The sequence below is a fragment of the Nelumbo nucifera genome, chromosome 4, assembly GCF_055504915.1.
Source record: "Nelumbo nucifera cultivar China Antique chromosome 4, China Antique-T2T, whole genome shotgun sequence".
Lineage (NCBI taxonomy): Eukaryota > Viridiplantae > Streptophyta > Magnoliopsida > Proteales > Nelumbonaceae > Nelumbo > Nelumbo nucifera.
This window is the reverse complement of record NC_142652.1, coordinates 3,738,067-3,758,032: the sequence shown is the minus strand read 5'-3', so window position 1 is coordinate 3,758,032 and position 19,966 is coordinate 3,738,067. Positions and strand designations below refer to the sequence as shown.

The 19,966-nt window shown below is 35.7% G+C and overlaps 1 protein-coding gene across 10 annotated transcripts; it reads left to right on the top strand.

Moving 5' to 3' along the window:
* The first annotated feature begins 1,159 nt into the window (after positions 1-1,159).
* LOC104591799 (pyruvate dehydrogenase E1 component subunit beta-1, mitochondrial) lies at positions 1,160-19,898 on the top strand. 10 transcript variants are annotated; one of them, XM_088904014.1, is made up of 16 exons: positions 1,160-1,224; positions 2,585-2,646; positions 3,606-3,680; positions 3,829-3,903; positions 5,123-5,203; positions 5,345-5,371; positions 5,476-5,538; positions 5,751-5,837; positions 11,577-11,702; positions 16,107-16,240; positions 16,339-16,411; positions 16,515-16,580; positions 18,389-18,427; positions 18,557-18,681; positions 18,782-18,896; positions 19,515-19,898. In XM_088904014.1, exons 3-16 carry the CDS (start codon positions 3,630-3,632, stop codon positions 19,581-19,583), a joined length of 1,131 nt encoding a protein of 376 aa, XP_088760140.1. In that variant the 5' UTR covers positions 1,160-1,224; positions 2,585-2,646; positions 3,606-3,629; the 3' UTR covers positions 19,584-19,898. The 10 variants fall into 10 exon arrangements, with proteins under 10 accessions (XP_088760140.1, XP_088760139.1, XP_088760137.1 ...); XM_088904013.1 differs by lacking the exon at positions 1,160-1,224 and adding an exon at positions 1,306-1,380; XM_088904011.1 differs by lacking the exon at positions 1,160-1,224 and adding an exon at positions 1,366-1,567.
* Positions 19,899-19,966: the final 68 nt, after the last annotated feature.

Here is a 19,966-nt window from a genome sequence, read left to right as displayed (position 1 = left end):
CACATAAGGAATTCTTTCAATATAATTGTTTCAGTTCTCATATGTAGCCCAAGTGGGAGATTGTTAGGTTTTAATCTTTGTTAAGTGGGCTTACATATTCAGTGAAACAATTGCATTGATGGGCTATCTTGTAAGTGGGCTAAATCAAGTGATTCATTTAGGCAAAGCCCGTAGACTTCAATAAAAGGGTATGGGGCTTAATGAGTGGATACCACATTTTGGCCCATATAGGCTTAATGGGATCCTATTAGGTCAAAATATAAAGGCTCCTAGGTTATGGTTCCCAATATGTTAAATCATCTAGCCGCCCTCTTACTCTACCCCATTAGAGTCAAGAACTGAGAAAACCTAAGGAAGAAGGAAGATTTAATTGAGGAAAACCACAGTCGACCTACCATTGATTCATCACTCATTTCGCAAAGGCTTCTACTATTGCGATGGATACAGGTATGCACATTTAAACCTCTTTGATAACTGCAGTATGATATTCAATGAAAAAAATGAGAATTGATAGAGAATGACCAAATTCAAATTACATTTTTTGTTCTTACAACTAGAGAATGGTCAAACCTAGAATTTGAAATATTTTAGTCAAACAAAAGTTTCATACTATCATTCACACTTTTAATAGAAGTATATATATAGATATAGATAGAGAGTGACCAAATTCAAAAATAAAGGTATTTTAAATATTCAAATAATGTTGTGGAAGTTAACCTCAAATATAAGATTTAATGAAATGAATTTGAATGAGAAAAGTGGTTATGAAATTATTGTTTTGTCACTGCAATTAAAAATGGACTAAATCCAAAAAACTGAGACATTTTAGTCAAACAAAAGTTTCACACATTTAATAATAGTATAGATATAGATTATAAAATATGGTGCACTTCAAGTTTAGATGTGTATTCGTTATATTTTCTTTATTTCCATTTTTCCCTATTTGTCCCATTGTTATTGTCATGTGTCCCTTAATTTCCAACTAGCCTCATACTCATAAAGGATAAATAAAACTTTGGAAAATATCTCATATTTATTAGTAATATATCAAATCTAATAAATAGAGATAGAAATAGTTGTTTGATTCTGCCCCTAAAATCCTAACCCTCCAAGAGGAAAAGTTAAAATAAACTCGGATGCTTCTCTCTCATCTCACGGATGTTGGGCAGTCTTTTGGCTTTATGATCCACTCATCAAATGGAGGTCTGATTATGGCAGGTGGAGGTACAGTCCATCCGGCCCCAATTTTGGTTATTAAAGCTTTGTTCATTAGGAAAGGTTTGGTGGAAGCTTTCAACTATGGTGCTAAAGAGGTTATAGAAAAGATGGATTATAAAGAACTCTATGGCGCAGTGAATGCGTCTTTGGATTCATAGACAAGTGAGGCATATCCTATTTATCTTGGATATTCAAGATCCAATGAGGAAATTTTCATTATTTTCTTCCATAATCTGGATTTGCAGGACTCCTAATCACATAGCACATTCAATTGCTGCCTTTTGTGCTTGTAATCTGGATTTGCATGGTTGTGCAACCATTGCTCCTCCTTGGCCGGTGAATTTGCTTGGTGCTGATATCGAATTTTTTTTTGCTTGGTTTTATGTTGTTAGGATTACAATTAGTAATTGAATTAGGAGTATCTATTGTAATTGAATCAGGAGTCTCCGATACATCTTATCCTTGTACATCTTCTTATATAAAAAAAGTTCATTAAATTATTTTATACATGTTACACCATTCGAGTGTATGACTAAAGTTTTTAGTTTCTACCTTCCCCATACATTTTTCTTGGGTTATTATAGTCCTTTTGGCCTCTCTTTCTCAAACCCATTGCTTTCTCTCTTCCCTCTCGAACCTTATTCATCTCTCATCTCCTCTCTCCCTCCTTTGAAACCTTCGTCAGTTCGTCTCTCGATCTTGAATGAGCGGTTCTCAGCAGTGAGGAAAAAAGCTAAAAATTCGTACGTTTTTTATGTTTCTGCAATTAGAAGGGAATTTATTGAAGAATTTTCCACTCTCATGATTAGATTTTTTTATATGAGGTTCCGACTTCATGTTTCATCTAAAATATAAATTTTAATATGTTGTATTATTTGATTTTCTTTTTCAGATTTTCAATAGTAATACCATACAACAATTAAATGTGCTCCCCCAAGTAATATACTTTTTCTTAAGTTGATTTATTATTTTTAATTTGAGTTGTGAGCTACAAATCTTACCTATTTTCCCATTTTAACTATGTAGGAACCCAATGATAAATTGAAAGAATTGATTGGGTTGGTTTTTGTGGACAATTCGAGTAGGGCTGTTAATTTGACCCTAATCCATTTGTCTCACCCAATCCACTCACCTTAGATAGTGGAAGAAGTAATTTAAGAAATTTACTCTAGACTTTATTCTCTATATCCCCGACTTTATTCTTTGTTTTCTGTCACCACTCAATTAACTTTTACTAATGGAAATAATTTTTTTTTCTGCAATCTAATTGATAAAATTATTTGTTGATGGCTTTCCCGATTTTGAATAGCGCTGCATCCTCAATGTTGACAAAAGATTAATCCTGTTCCTGTCATTTCCCATACAGGATAGCGGACTCCTGCAGCCGGCCGTCTTAAATCGGAAACCGGCGAACTTCCGATCAGTAGGGTAATATATTCTCATTTGCCAAAACTTCTAAACATCTTCTGATTGGGCGATCAGAATCTCTTATACCTTCTTAATTAAATCTGTTCATTTTTATTCCCACAAATTGATTACTGATCTTAGATTTTCTTTTCTAAAATTTCTATCGACCGTTATCATTTTCTACGACAATAGACTGATTGTGGTCTCATTAGGGTGTAAGTGTTCACCCCACAACGTACGTGATGGAGACCCGGGAGAGTGGGAAAATCTGTAAATGATATCTCCTCGTTCGTATTTAATTCCTCGAAGAGAAGAATTAAAAGTTTAAAACAAAATTGTAGAAGAATTTCAGAATGCAACACGTGGCATTACATTGAATTCGTGGGTGATCTTACAAGGGTAGACCGCGGGTGAGGGGTGACCTAGTGACCCTATCGAGACTCAAAAAACAGAGAGGAAGAGCAGCTGATTTTGATTTTAATTAGGTGCAGAACTGTCTATCTAGACAAGTTCCGATAGGGTGGCCGTGCGATTCCTTGGACCGCCATTTGTAAATGTAACCCCCTTTTCCTGCTCTCTTTTCTCTGTAATTGGAGACCCTTCTCCATTTCGATATCATCTTTGAGTTTCCGAATTCAATCTTCTTCTTTTTTCCTTCTCTCCTTCGCGCAGGTGCTTCTTTACTTTTTATTTTAATTATATTATCATTTATTATTTTTTTTCGCTTTTTAAATTGCTCTGTTTTAGTGTAAGTTGCATTAGGTGTTTTCGTTCTCGTCGGATCCTTGATATTTGATTTTTGAAATCACACCTAAATTTCAAGTTCTGAATCTTATACCATAGAACTAGAGAAACGGTAGACCGTAAGTTTGGATCTTGAGGCTCTTTTCCATCCTTACTCTAGTTTTACCCTATCTGTGGTGGCAAGTTGATATTTTATCATCTAATTTGAGAAATATCTTTTCCCAATTCTTTATCAGGGCCATTGAAACAAAAGAGAAAGGATGTTGGGGATTATAAAGCAAAAGGCCAGATGTGGAGTCTTTCCTTCTTCGGTAAAATCTAACAACATTCTGTACCTTGTCCATTCTACTGTACATTTAGACGTTGGGCTAGCATGGTTGAATTTTAATTTGTCTATTAATTATTTCGATTTATTAGTTTATTTATTTTTTGCTCTCTGAAAGATGACTTTCCCTTCAGACTGTGGGGCAGACATTGCAGAGAGTCCGTCTTTCCTTATTTGCATTAAGAAATTACTCAACTGCGCCCAAAGAGGTATCTGAAGCTTCTTCTAATTGCATCTTCCAAGCAGTCAATAGTTGAATTTTACGTTAAGCTTTATATACATTAACGTTATGGGTTGATTTTACAATATAGTGGTATTGTGTGTTCACAGAGAGTCACATCCTCATATTTCATATATACTCAATTGCACATTCCCAATCTCATTTAACTTTTTGTACATTGATCTACACAATGCACCTGATGCACGATGGTTCACTGACAGACTTATGGGCAAGAAGGTTTTCTCTAGAAACATAGTTTGAGGTCTTGAAGAAAACTATAAATAATTACACATGCCAAGAGTCCTTAAAATTTCCCTTCCAGACTTCTGAATTGGACAAGGTTGTTGAAAGATGGATTACTTGCTGAAGGGGCCCTTTCTCTCAACCAAACTTGTTAAAGAGGGAAATGATTTGTTTTTTAAGAGATTCACTTGTACCTTTTTGGAAGATCTTGTTTCTTTCTCTCTTTATTCTTTCTTTTCGTCAAAAACACAAAACCTACAAGTCTTGTTTTCCCCTATATCTGGTTAATGTTTTCTATGTGCATGTGCATAGCCAGCCACATCATCATCATTATCATCATTGTTGTCTAAGCCTTGTCCTAACTATATAGGGTCAGCTACATGAATCCTGTTTCTCCATTTCATTCTGTTCAGTACCATATCCATTCTTAAAATTATGGGTGCTTAAATCAGTTCTTATTACTTCCACCCAATTCCTTTTTGGTTTGCTCCTAGCTCTTCTACCCTGCCAATTTATGCATAGCCTGCCAGCCATATAATATTTTATAATTTTTTTGGCATCTGGTGCTTATTAATTTGTGCACTCCTATATTCCTATTGCATGGTTGATATTGTAAACATTTGTAGCAGTGACAATAGCCACATAATATTTTATATTTTTTTTGGTATCCTGTGCTTCTCTACTGACACATTTTGCTAAGTGGTCCATGTGCTGTCACAATAGATATTAATATGTACACTCCTACATTCCTATTGCATGGTTGATATTGTAAACATTTGTAGTAGTTACGTGCTTCTCTATTGACAACTTATGCTAAGTGCTCCATGTTGTCAGAAGAGCTATTAATATGTACATTTCTATATTCCCTATTAGATGGTTGATATTGTAAACATTTGTAGTAGTTACAGTGGGTTTTGTATATACTATTTTCTTTCTAGTTTTGTTGAAATATAATTTATTAACAGATGACAGTGCGTGAAGCGTTAAATTCTGCACTTGATGAGGAAATGTCTGCTGATCCTAAAGTCTTTCTGATGGGTGAAGAGGTAACTAAGGATAAAAAGAAAGGGAGCACTTAGACTATCAGAAAAAAAGAAAAGAAAAGAAAAAGAAATGAATGGGATCACTTAGCCAGATTTTTCTCATTTATTCTTTTCTTATGTTCCTTTTGCCTTCCCCTTTTTCAGGTTGGAGAATACCAAGGCGCATACAAGGTGAGGTCCATTCTTAATGAGATGAAACTTTTGCTTTTCTTTCATTTTTTTTCTTTTCTTCGGTTTTTTAAGAGTCTTCTCATTAACAACCTGTATTTTAACAGATATCTAAAGGTCTTTTGGAGAAATATGGTCCTGATAGGGTTTTTGACACTCCAATCACAGAGGTTGACTCTCTAGTCTAAATTATCTGTAGGACATGTTGTTCATTTGCAGAATCATGATACTTAAATGCCATTCTTCTAGTTTTTAAATTTGGCAGTTTGGCATGCCTGAAATTGCTCAGTAATTGTAATTCTCATTTTCATTGTCATTGATAGTTATTGTTTCACTTCATTTATTGATATTGATATTGATATTGATATTAAATCTTCTGCAGGCTGGCTTTACAGGAATTGGAGTTGGTGCTGCTTATTATGGTCTCCGGCCTGTAATAGAATTTATGACATTTAACTTCTCGATGCAGGTCAGAGTTGTTTTCAGATGTTCTATTTGTAGAAATAGTATCATCATCATCATTGGCATCTAAGCCTTGTCCCAACTCCCAACTATGTTGGGGTTGGATAATGAAGCCTTTTTGATCTTCTAATCCTTGTTCTAGTCTACACCAATTACTTTACATTAGTAGGTACTCTAATAACTAGTAGTCATGTTGTAAAGAATACTATTAATTGTTAGAGATTATTATTTGTAAGTGGTTGCTATGAAAAAAAATATTTTGTACTCATATATGCATTGCTTTTTGTTTTCTTTTTCTTTACAACTCTCAATTATAGGCATATATGTACTTGGATAATCCTGAAAAAGTTTGGTTTGCCATCTTCCTTTCACAACCGAGTAGAAAACACAATTTGAAAAATATTCAGATAGGCTTTGATTTTTTTATACATGAAAGCACCAATTATTAGAGAAAAATGCCAAGAACTATCTGTAATGGTGGCAGAGTGGACCAAACTTAATTTTGATAGCCAAAAAAATAGCGAGTTTGGACCTTATATTCGTCTAGCTCCTTTTCTCGTGCTCCCTTCTTCAAAGCCCTAGCATATCCATTGCCTCTACAACAATCTTTTCTAGTGAAAGAGTTTTTGGGGAGACCCATCCCTCCAAGAGTGGGAGCTTTCAATTGGGAGTTTTTTTTTCTTTTTTTTTTATGAATAAATAGAGATAGAAATAGTAAAAGCATGAAGCACCCTAAGAGGAGGCACAAGGTGTTACCTCCCCTTAAAGGTGGTTCCAAACCCAACTCTTTTCAAATTACAGTTACAAAATAGCCAAAAATAGAAAATCTCTTGAAGCCCCTTGTTTAGTTAAAGAATCTGCCAAAGCATTTGCCGATCTACTAACCCACTGAAAGCTAACTGACATGGTTCTCATAAGCCATTTGACTTTTTTGATGATGTCCCTATATCCCCAAACAACAGTTTCTGGGTCCAACATCTATCTCACTTTCACCTTAGAGTCTCCTTCAACTATCTAATTAGTCACTCTAAGCTGGTTGGAAATCTATAGTCCTTGTACCATAGCTAATATCTCAGCCCTTGTAGAGTCTCCATAATAACTGGACCCAAGAATAAGGATAGAATGTTGTCATCCTTATTCCTCAAGATCCCTCCTGTACCCGAAGGTCTTGGATTGCCTTGATTGCTCCCATCAAAGTTCAACTTTACAACTCCTTCCGGAGGGGGTAACCAACTTGCTTGTGTTCTATTTTTCTTGGATGAGGTGGAAGCCACTGCTGCCCAACTCCTTCGAAGGTCATCACTAGAGTAATCCGCAAAGAGATTAGTAGTTTTTAGCCAAAGGATTGCCCTTGTTAGTATACAATCCTTTATTTCAGCAATGCTTCTCTCCTTCTCCTGGAAAATTTTAGCATTTCTTTCCTCCCAAATGGTCCATACGGGGGCTTCCCTAATACATTTCCACATTACTTTCCCTCTCTTTGTTGGCCAACCAAAAATAGACGAATCAAAAAGCAGATTTACTTCAAGAGGCAGGCTCCACCTGTACCCAAACAACATAAAAACCCAATTCCAAATATTTACTATAAAAGAGCAAGAAATCGGTTGGTGATAACAGTCCTCATTCTACACTTTACATAAAATGCACCAATTGGGGGACAAGCATGAATAAGGTCTCTTTTTTTGTACATTGTCCACAGTATTAATTTTACCATGATACACTTCCCAACAACAACCAACACTTTTAGGTGGAATTGGCCTTGACCATACTTCTTTAATTGGGAACAACAAAGGGGAAGGAGTAGAGAATAAGGACTTAAAGAAGGAAGAACAAGAGAAGGAGCCACTCGAGGTTAAAGACCAAATTCTTCTATTTGGTTTAGGAGGGCCCAAACAAACAAAATCAAGTAAAAGTAAGAGCTCAGAGGCAGAAACCGATTCCTCATCCCTCAACCCTCTACGAAACCCAAAATCCTAGTTAAGAGACAATGGGAAAATGGGGGGGGGAGAAAGAAACCTCGAAACATGCTCCTTTTTTATAGAGGGAAATGTAAAAAAGGGAGGGATAGAGGTCTATCTCCCAAGGTTTATCATGAGAGAATTAATACTTATTACTTGCTATAAAAAGAAGACCACATACATGTCTATCTCCCAATGTTTTAAAAACTGATTGAAGGTCGGGCCACTTTTTCCTCTGGTTTGTGGGTCATCGGTTTGATCATCTGGGTCGAACGGGTCAGATTGTGACATGTCAACATTTTATGGATGAATAAAATAATGTATAATTATATTCTACATTTATTATATGTATGTATGTGTATTATTTTATGTTCAATTTGTATTTTCTATTTCAGTTTTTAATTTTTTATTTATCAAAACTTCTAAAAATTGGGATTTGAGGCCAAAAAAGTTTTTTTTTGGCAAAAATAGATGGTCAAGGCACCTTGGAGTGCATAGATCTAAAAAACACCAAAATTGATATATAGATCACCCCAATTGAACAACCGAATGCAAAGTTTTGGCATCTAGAAAGTTTTAGTGTGTAACTTGTGACTTGGTGACTTGGTCGAATGGGCCAACAGGTCAACCACCCAGGTCGGATGGTTTTTGACCAAGTTAACAATTTTTGGTCAAAAGTCAAGATTTAGGAACATTGGACCTAAAAACATGGCCAAGTGATGGTTTGAATAGTTTGACCGTCCGGATCAGTGGTGGGTTGAAAACACTACTATCTCCATATTAGTGTGTTCTCTACTAAGTAAATGGGGAATCATGCTTCCACTTATTAATCTCATGCCCATTTGCTATTGGTATTTGGCAATGGTTCTTTGCTTTGTGTGGTTGCAGGTAGGCTTCTCCTGTTAACTTTGCAAGCTTATATGGTCCTCCTTTTGCTTGGTTGACGAAGAGAGGACTTCTTTTGATATTACTTTAGTAATATGGGTACTTTATTGTATCTATAGTGAAATATTAATGCTATATTATTGAACAATGTTCAAAGGATTGTGCCAAGCATAGAACCGGAGAAGGGAGAAGTTCACGGGTCAGAGGTTCAATTGGGGTTGAACCAGAGGTTGAACTGTGATGATGTGGCATATACGTATATATACTGTGGGTCGTATAAATAGTATATACAATATATTTTACTACTTTTAGTATACTTAAATATGGTGGATGGATGACAAGTTCTTTAACTTTTAAAGCAAATGATTTGGGTTGAAGTATTTTAATTTACTTTTTCTTGAAATTATGTGGCTTGGTCCCCTCCAGGAGATATCATCAGGAAGTGCAAAGATGTGGCTTGGTCAGTTCCAAGGAAGAATGTATTTCACCCAGTTTGGTCCCCTCCAGCTTCAGGGTTCACTAAATTAAACTTTGATGGAAGCAGCGAAGGAAATCCAGGTCTGTCAGGTATAGGGGGAGCTTTCAGGTATGATGAAGGTCGAATTATCGCACTGTATTCGGGTCCTATTGGTTGGGGGGACTCTCTTAGAGCTGAAATATTGGCTGTTATGGAAGGGTTAAAAAGAGCTCGAGAATTAAATATCAGAAACCTGATAGTGGAAGGTGATTCTAAATTGACTATCAACTGGTTAATGAAAGATGATTCTAGCTTGTGGAAGTTTTTGAATGAAAAGAAGAAAATTAGATATCTCATACAAAATATGGAAGTCAAATTTTAGTGGACTAAGAGGTGCGCCAATTCCTTGGCAGATTCATTGGCTAAACAAGGGGTGGGAAGAGATAATTTGTTCTAGGCAACATTGTAATCTGAAATGTTCTCTTGGGAGGGTTAAGAGTTTTTACCCCTCCCTTTGTATTTTTCTATATTAATATCTCTTAATAAAAGTATTTGTTATTTATCAAAAAAAAGTGTATAAAGTAATGCATACAATAAAGAGTCATTAATTAACACAATTAAAGAGGTGGATTAGTTGTAATTAAGCAATATGTGAAAATAAGAGGTCATGGGGATCAAGTCTTGTTAAACACACTTTAAAATTTCAATTATTTAATGACCTGGGTGGTTTCATGAAACCGGGACCAGTTCACCAGTTTTCTGGTTAAACTAGCCTGTTAGCTGGTTTTTCACTGGTTTTTAGCAAATATGGTTATTGGGGTGTGACCGAACCGGCTAAGTTCCCAGGTCACAATACAATTGGTCCAACCGACCTGTCCAGCCCAATTTTCTAAACACTGTTATTAAACGCACACATGCATGGAGATTGTGTATACACTATTATCCGATGTTAGACAAAAGTTTCCTTGAAAGGTTATTTTGGTAGTAAAATAAAAAATCATTAAAAAGAAGAAAACTTGAAAATATTGGTATAGATTTTAGAGGATTTTTGTTATAGATCATGCCACCAAATTGCTTTCAAATGATTTTAGGTTCATAGGAGTTATTCATATATAAAATATTAATTATAGGGGAACACTGCATAATGCCATTGAATTGGGGATCTATTACCTTTTTCCTTTCCCCCTTGACGTGTTTGATATTATCTCCTATTGTATTACAAATGGCCAAGGGCCCAAGACATGCCATGCTGCCAGATAGTTATGCTGATTTAATGCTACATTTTTTAGTAGAAAATATGAAAACTAAGATCATGTTGTACACTTAAAAGTTGTGTAACCTTACGTTTCATATTTAGCTTCAAAATTTGCTAGCAATTAAAACAATACGTAATTTTCCTGAATTGTTGTTTCATTTTCATGCTAGGACATTTTTAACAGAGGATATGGTGCTTGATAAAGTGGAATAGGGGAACAGGATTCTTGTAGCTGACCCAATATAGTTGGGGTAATTTTGGAGTTGAGTATTCCAAATAATTTGCCTGCATAGTTAGGACAAAGTGGTAATTTTCAAAAGGTTGGGATGAGAGCCTGTGGGATTATAATGTTTTTTGAAATTCTTGTAAATTGAGATGAACAAAGTATGAATAAGTTCCTTATTATGCATTAACATATGGGACTTGCCCTTTAGTTAGTAAAGTTATTCCTTCCTGGTCCATATTCTGTATGGGGTTGTAATAGAAATCTAGAGATTTTCTTTGGAACATGGTTCCATTTGCTGTCTGTTGGTCAGTTTGAAAAAGAAAGAACTGTAGGTTTTCCTTGAGGGATTGGTAAGGCCTTTACCATTGCTTAATGTGGTGTTTAGTTTGAACTGTGTTTTAAGCATGGGGGTGGTTTAGAAGTCTGTGTTCTTGTATCTGACATATGGAAGTTTGATTGCATATTAATAATTTAATATATTATATACTCTTAAAAGCTGCATTTTTAAATTGATGCCTGCACTAATTATTTCTGTGGTTATGTTGGCTTCATCTTTCCCACGTCCTCCTTAGCATTTGGTCTTTTATGGATTGCAGAATATTTGAATGGTGGCTTCCTTTATGTCAAAACCATCCTAAGGAGGAAGAAAAACATGTTCTTCTCATCTGAGGTCTTTACTGGGATGAAACTTTCATGTCTTTAACCCCCTATTTGTTTGATTGTTGTTAATTTTTAGTTGGCTAAAAACATAATATGTTCAGGCATCTGTAAAGAAGTTATCAGTGTTAATGTACTGAAAGCCAATGAGTTTTTTGATTAGAGTTGAATTTTTCATATTTCTAGATAATATAGATTCAAGTCTCAATACTATAATTTACTTTGGGACTGGTGTAAAGTCATCTTTTTGCATGAATAACCATTGCTATAAATGTTTTTGTGTGGACTGACTTTTGGGTTTCATGCAGGCAATTGACCATATTATTAATTCTGCTGCAAAATCAAACTACATGTCTGCTGGTCAGATATCTGTACCCATTGTTTTCAGAGGACCAAATGGTGCTGCTGCTGGAGTTGGTGCCCAACACTCCCAGGTACGCATCTCTTTTGAAGGTACAAAGGTGTTCTTACACCTGAATCTGCTGTAACTTTGGCTGCATTTGGTTGTGATGCAAATGCAAATATATACTCTGCAAGTCTGCATAAATACCCTCTTTCCGGTTCAAGAATGAAAAGTGGGTTCACAATGTAACCCGTTTTTTTGCATTCTTCTTGTTTGTTTGAAATCGGTGCTGTTAGAGTTAGCCGAATAAGGGTAGATTAGTCAACTCACCTTGGTTAAGTTATGAGCTTATGTGGCAGTCTTATTAGAGGTTCTCTGTCCCATACTTAATTAGGGGCAGTTTAGTCCTTGTACATTTAGTTAGAGCCTAATCACTATTAAGAGGTCGACTGATAGGGTTTAGCTATCAGGTTCGACAGTTCTTTCATCTTCTTCTTCTTCTTCTTCTTCTTCTTCTTCTTCTTCTTCTTCTTCTCTTTCTCTTTCTCTTTCTTCTTCTCCTTACTGGTTCGGACTACTGTAGCAACAGTAGAAACATGGTATCAGAGCGTGACAACTTCAGTTCGTGACAACTTCAGTTCGTGCTTCAGTTCTCTCCTTTTCTTCTCTGGGCTGTCAATGGAGAAAAGTGGTTCGTCCCAGGCCTGAAACATCACAGCTCTTCTTTTTTCTGGTGCGCAGAACCTCCTTTCCTAAGAAAACAACTTCAGCAGTGAATGGTTGGCTGAAGCTCTCAAACGAAGGTTGGTTATCTTTCCTCTGTGTGCTGTTGGTATTTCTGGGTTGAAAATCTTCAAGAACTTGAGATGACTGATCAGAACCTAGAGAACTAGGTTGGTTGTTGCCCTGGTTCTTGGAAAAATTCCAAGAACAGGCTGTGTTTACAGTGACCAAATGGTGTAAGGGCTGCTACAAGTAAGTGTAGAACATGTAGGCTCAGGTGATCAGTGGGCAGATTTGTTTACAAAAGCCTTAAGCTCAGGGAGAGTGAACTATACATGTAACAAGTTGGGATTATATGACGTATATTCTCCAGCTTGAGGGGGAGTGTTAGAGTTAGCCGAATAAGGGTAGATTAGTCAACTCACCTTGGTTAAGTTATGAGCTTATGTGGCAGTCTTATTAGAGGTTCTCTGTCCCATACGTAAGTAGGGGCAGTTTAGTCCTTGTACATTTAATTAGAGCCTAATCACTATTAAGAGGTCGACTGATAGGGTTTAGCTATCAGGTTCGACAGTTCTTTCATCTTCTTCTTCTTCTCTTCTTCTTCTTCTTCTTCTTCTTCTTCTTCTTCTCCTTCTCTTTCTTCTTCTCCTTACTGGTTCGGACTACTGTAGCAACAGTAGAAACAGGTGCAAAGCATGGGCCCCACCATGAAATGCCTTAAACTTTTGGTCAAACGCACCAATTATTAGAAGAGTACAAAAATGTATCCAAAAAATGGGCACAATAATGCCTTCTCCTTAGGATACAAAAATGTCAGAAAACACATTTTTGACCTCTTAATCATTGCATTTTTTCATGTCAAACAAAATGCTCACAAATCTGAATCAGGGTACATAAATACCCCGGTTTGGTGTTTATATCCCAAACAAACACAGCCTTCAGGCTGTTCTGTTAATGGATTTGTATATATGCTAGATGAAACATAAGGTCTAATAGAGAGCAAGACAGCTGGTTTCTGCTAGATGAAATTGGGAGTGCTTGGCACTTGTATATATGCTATTTTTTTTTTAAACATAATTAAGAATTCTAACAAAGGAAAGATTGAAGAGGATGTTGTGTATAGAATTAGAGCAGGATGGGCAAATAGAAGGGTGCATTTGGTATCTTATATGATAGGCGAATACCACTTTAGGCTTGTCATTTGGGCTCAAGTGGGCTTATTAGGTTCAATGCACTAAAAAGTTGCATGGGCTTATTTATCATCACTAATTTAAAGTTTTAAATAGGAATTTTATATCTGTCATGCATGCAGCCATGCATGTTAAGTTTAAGTTGGGCTAAGGTCATTAAAAAGTTGCTTGTGCATAGTTGGGCACTTTGGCTAGGCTCAGATTTGGAAAGGTCAAGTTGGGTTTAAGCTGAACTAGAGCCACCTAGAGGCTAGTGCCAAGCCCAACACCAAAAATATAAACTTGTTTTTTTTTTGCCCAGGCCTAGCTTGAAGACCAAAAATCAAAGCCAAACCCATGCAAAAACACGGGTGGGTTCAGTTCAAGCTCGGGTTAGGCTTGCCCAAGTTGCACCCCTAGTTGGCTAGTTCCTTTTGTTGTAACTACATTGTATTGTACATGTCACATACACATGCCCTGACACCCCGTCTCATGCTATATGTGGGTAATTTGAAATTGGGTCACAACAATTGCAAGTAGCCTTAACATATTCCCATTTGGGCTGAGCTGGTCCAAGACCAACCCAGGGTTTTTTTAATGGAATCTAAAAGGATTTTAAAAATTAACAAATTTTCATTAAGGTTCCGTTTGGTTCGTAGTTGGAATCGGAATCAGAATGGTCTATTTCCATAGTCTGTTTGGTTCAGATAGGAATCAAAATGGGAATTGGAATTAGCTGGAATGGGATTTCATTCCTAGAGGGGGAGGGAATGACCTTCAAATGGGGGAATGCCATTCCACCCGGAATAAGAATGGGATTCTGATTCTGCCCAAGCAGCCCAACCAACTGGTTGGAATTGGAATGGCTCATTCTGATTCCGATTCCAGACCCCTATTCCTGTGAACCAAACAAGCCCTAATTTTTATTTTTATATCATTTTTAATGGGTCCTCTGTTTATATAAGTCTCTTATGTAGTATGTGCACTATGCACAATAAAGGTCCCAACTCATAAAAAATATTAATTTTAACAATAATATTAATTAATTTAAAATGCATTAATACAAAGTTATCTAATAAAATGAAAAGAATAAACAAAACATAATAGGACATTAGAACATGGGTTCTATGTGCAATATATCAAACCCATGTTTATTATGCCCGCTGGATTTTAAATTATAATATTATTAAAACTATCAATTAATATTTTTATTGTTTTTACGTTTCTTATTCTTATAAGTGTTTATTAAGTTTGATTTTTAAGTGAAATGAAATGTTTTTATGGAAACCAATTTTTTTAATTTTTATTAGTTATTATAAGATTAATGTGTTAATTTTTACTAACAGTTATTATTTCGAAGTGGAAATTTAGTGGATTTTAATTTTTTTTGGAATAATATTTTTATTAGTGCTGTTTTATGTTTTATTGTTTAACCTCAACCTATTTAGATTATTTGATTTATTAATATTTTTTTTGTATTGTGTTGTATTAACTATTCTCTCTCTCTCTCTCTCTTAAATGTATAATAACATATTGAGGTGCCTTGGAAAACCCAAATGTCTCAAACGTCTCTCTTTCTCTCTAATAATGTAATATCTGTCTCTCATTAACACTCTCTTAAATGTGTATCTACTTAATCTTGATAAAGTGTACCAACAGCTTTATTGATGACATGATATAATTTCTTCAATCAAAATTGACAATGATTCATTTTGTAATACTTTTAAAGCAAAAGAAAATAGGAAAAATGCAAAAAAGGAGAAAATAAATAAATAGTTTTCCTGAAAGGACATGCATGCTGATATGACACAACCTGTTTATTATATATATATATATATGAAGGATGAGTGTACAATATTCTCCAACTACTACCTTTCACTTCATTCGACAACCTCTGCTTCTTATGTATTGATGTTAGATGGGAGCAGGAGCAGAGCCAAGTTACTGGGTAGGGGGTCTTTTCCCATCCCTATACCCATAAATAGGGGTATCCCATCTCCTATATCCACAACCAGGTTGGGCTAATACTTGGCCCCCCAAACTTTTCAGAGAAAATGTTACCGACTGGGGCGGAGTCGCATCAATATTTATTTTCTCAATCCTGACCCAATTTGATTTCTTGAAACCCCAATTCTAACTTTAACATAATCCATTTTTTTTTTCCTGTGTCAATCCAGTTTGCTTGAATTGGATTTTCAGGGGTTGGGCTTGAATTGGAAAGACTTATTTACTTAATATTGTAGGATTGGATTGGACAATGCCTCAATCTTAGCGCAGCCTGAAGTTAAATAGGGTTCATATTTTTTAAAGAGAAACTTCAAACCGAACTTTTTGATTGGTAGATGGAGAATACATTAGATAGGTACACTGTAGAAAATTTCACCTAGCCCCACTCCATTCTCCCTCATTTCTCCCCCCCCCCCCCAAGATAAAATTCCTGGCTCCGCCACTGGATGGGAGAGCAAGCTTTGTGGTCAAGGGTTTCCCAGAACTTCAAAAATTGAAAATATATGAGTCTCCTGATGATCTTGTTTTTGGTTTTGGGTTATTACATCACTAAGAACTAGATTAACTGAATTACACTTCTGGATTGCATGTAGTGTTATGCAGCATGGTATGGTTCCTGTCCTGGGTTAAAAGTTTTGGCTCCATACTCATCAGGGGATGCTCGTGGCCTGCTAAAAGCTGCTATCAGGGACCCTGATCCTGTTGTTTTCCTTGAAAATGAGTTACTGTGAGTAGTTTGACACACTGATTTTATTGTGTGATACATTGGTGCTTGTATTTAGAATTCATTATAATTGTAATTTTAATGGGAATGTTGTGCTCCAGATATGGTGAATCTTTTCCTGTTTCTGCAGAAGCTCTTGATTCCAGTTTTTGTCTGCCAATAGGAAAGGCTAAGGTATGTTTTCTTTGGGTGCCCTTACTTTTTTGCACTCTATATCTATAGCATATCATTATAGTAATTGTTCTTATGTTGTTTTGTCTATTATCTACTGTGGTAGATCGAACAGGAAGGAAAGGATGTGACTATTACTGCTTTCTCAAAGATGGTTGGTTATTCACTCCAGGTTCGTGTGTCATTCTTCTTCTACGTGTATTGTATGCATATGCAATACAGTAATAACTTGGATTTATCTTTTTTGGTTAAAAGTATAAAGTGTTTTCCCTTGGCCCTTTTACTTGAAACTTTGTTTAGACATGGTTGAATTGGAATTAATTTTAAGGTAGTCCAACTCATTATCTATCTAATAGAAAAGTTAAATGTGCTTCTCTTGATGGTAAAACAGAAATATTTACTAGAGAAATAACAAGGATTACAGATTCAAGAAGAGATTTCGCCCAGAGTGATGCATCCAAAGCAGAAAGAAAACCTAATGTACATTCCTTGATTTATGAATCTAAAATCCCATTAGAAATTTCTAAAGATGGCTAAATATTATGTTCAAGGTTTTCCCTGCTCAATTCTTTGAACCCTGAGAGGTAGAATCTAATCTTCCAACAAAATTCTGCTGCTATGTTTCTTCTATTTTTGTATTTGTCCTCAATGATACATCTGTTCCTTTCTCTCCGAATGCCCCAACAGACTGCAATGTATTCATACTTGTACTGCTATTCTTAACCAATTCAGGCACATTTTTTTTTTATCAATAAGAAATTCGTTAACTCATCATTAAAATAATTACAAAGAGGAAGACAAACAGTCTTACCTTCCAAATACAACTTAAGCCTTCAAAAGAAAAGAAAATCAACTACGTAAAGTGAAGTGATTCATTACAAAATCAACTACGTAAACTCCTGTACAAAGAGAAATGAACAGAGGATATACAAAAAACCCAAATCAGCCCATTACAACCTCAATCCCCAAACAAAAAAAAAAAAACAAAACTATCCACTCCTTACAAATAAAAAATTAAACTCAAAAAAGATACTTGGATATCTGCCTTTAAACATCGGATGTATTGCCATCCATGAGTAGATCATCCCCAGAATTTTCCTCAGAACATCTTCTTTTGAGTTTTGAGTTCCTTCAAATAATCTGTTGTTTCTTTCACTCCACACAGCCCACGGAACAGCTGCGGGAATAATGCTCCATGCCACCTTTCCAGCTTTACTTAGACCTCCCAGCTACCAAGCCTCTATGAGTTCCCTAACATCAGCTGGGAAACATAGCTTAGCACCAAATATATAATTATGTTTAACTAAAAATTAAAAAGAATAAAATTAGTATTTTACAAATATTAATGAAATGAATTAATCTATTAAACCCACATTTATATAAAAAATGATTTCTAGTCTCAAAAAAGATTATAGAAATAAAAAAAATAATAAGAATAATTAGTTTAGTAATTAAAATTTAGGGTAAATTGCTGAAACCTCCCCTGAAGTTTGGTAATTGCAATCACCTCCCATGAACTTTTTGACACAGTTGCAAGTAGATCCCCTCTGCAAAAATCCTCTAATAAGAGGTACTGTTAAGGTTCCTTTCTGCATAAGCAACATGCATGGAGACTGACCAAAAGAAAAGAAGGCCACAAGATAATCTGCACATTTATTATATATGTAAGATGTCTGATGCCAGTGGTTTTGATGGTTCCTGGGGCATATGTTTTTTGAGCATTATAGGCTTTATAAGGGAACCAATTTCAATTTGTCTTTTTGATGGTTTTTTTTGAATGTGAAACTTCTTGACGTTCATCGTCCCAAGTTTAAAATTTTATTTGTTACATTTAATTTGACAATAAAATCAACTTCTTGTATGTTTTAATGTTGATCCTGGCATTTAGAGATCCAAGTACTGAAAGCTACTTTTAATGGATGTCTTGAATTTTCGTAAGATCTGTTTATATTATCTCTAATTTAAGATGATGAAACCCAGGCTGCTGATATACTTGCAAAAGAAGGGATCAGTGCTGAGGTAAGATCATAATTGGGATATGAAAATTTACTTCTGGTCTCTCTTGGGTCATGGGTCATCAAGGAGCAAGCTTGGAAAAAGCTTCAACTTCAGGCTATGAATATAGTAACATTTTATTTGTTTGTACAGGTTATAAATCTGCGCTCTATCAGGCCACTAGATAGATCTACAATTAATGCTTCTGTGCGGAAAACGAACAGACTGGTAACAGTAGAAGAAGGTTTCCCTCAACATGGTGTTGGAGCTGAGATCTGGTTTACTTTCTTTTCCCTGCAATCCATGTTTATACTTATACAAAATAGGAAGGTTCATATATACATATATTTATTTATTGAGGTATGGTTCTTCCAACAGTGCATCTGTCATTGAGGAGAGTTTTGGCTATCTAGATGCACCAGTAGAGAGGATTGCAGGAGCTGATGTTCCCATGCCATATGCTGCAAATCTGGAAAGAATGGCTGTCCCACAGGTTGGTTTTTTCTTCTCTTTTGTTTGGTCTACTCAAGAGTTCCTGTGCTCTCAGGCATGCTTTGGTGAACTTGGAATTCTATGCCAAGTAACTTATCTTGGGGAAAGGAATCTGTGTAAACTTCTTTGGATAGAAACTGTGGCTTCTAATTGCTTCCTCTTTATGCTTACTACATGTTAAAGAGCCTATATGTCATTATCCTAGAAACTCATTGAATCGACCTAGATGGAATGATTGTAACACTTGAATTTATTTAGACATTCATAGAAAATATAAGTAGCAATAAGGAAATTAGGAAAGCACACGCTTTTGGATGATCACAATATTCCAAATAGGTAGTTGTTGGTTTTTAGGAATCTCCAAATTGAGATGCAATACATTGTGGGTGTAGCATTCTTGCGTGCACCCTGCAAAATCCAGCCTACAGAGGTGTCTGATGAACCTTATATAAAATGAAACTTTATGGCAAGTAACATCCATTGTACATTTGTCCTAGCAGGCCTCATCTTCCACAACAAAACAACTCTTTCTGTAAGAAGTTTATCATTAAAGCAAGTTCATTTTATCTGAAAATCTAATCAGATTCTGTCTTTGCTTATTGTTTGATGGGTTTTACAGGTTGAGGATATTGTTCGTGCAGCAAAAAGGGCATGCTATAGATCAGCTCCCATGGCCGCAACTGCTTAAGTGCAGATAACTGGTCTTCTTTCGTTATTTACTTTTCTTATTGTACTTTGCTAGGAGATTGTGTTCATGACTATTTTGTGTCCAGAAGTCCACATCGGTTGAGAGTTGTGGAAATCTTCACTAGCTATGGGAAACAATGTTTTTTTTTTTCCTTTTCTGGGGTTTGTGGCGGAATTGCTCATTTACCTGAGAGTAGAACGAGGTGAAGATTTCTAAGATGAAATGACCACTTTCACCTGCTTTGCCCCTCTGTTTTGTAAAAATGCTTAATGATACTCATGTAACTCTGTAAATGGTGGTGGCATTTTATCTCAACTTAGCGGGTTAATTGCATGTAGGAATCCTTTGCAATTTGCATATGCCCATCCTATCTTGTATTTCTT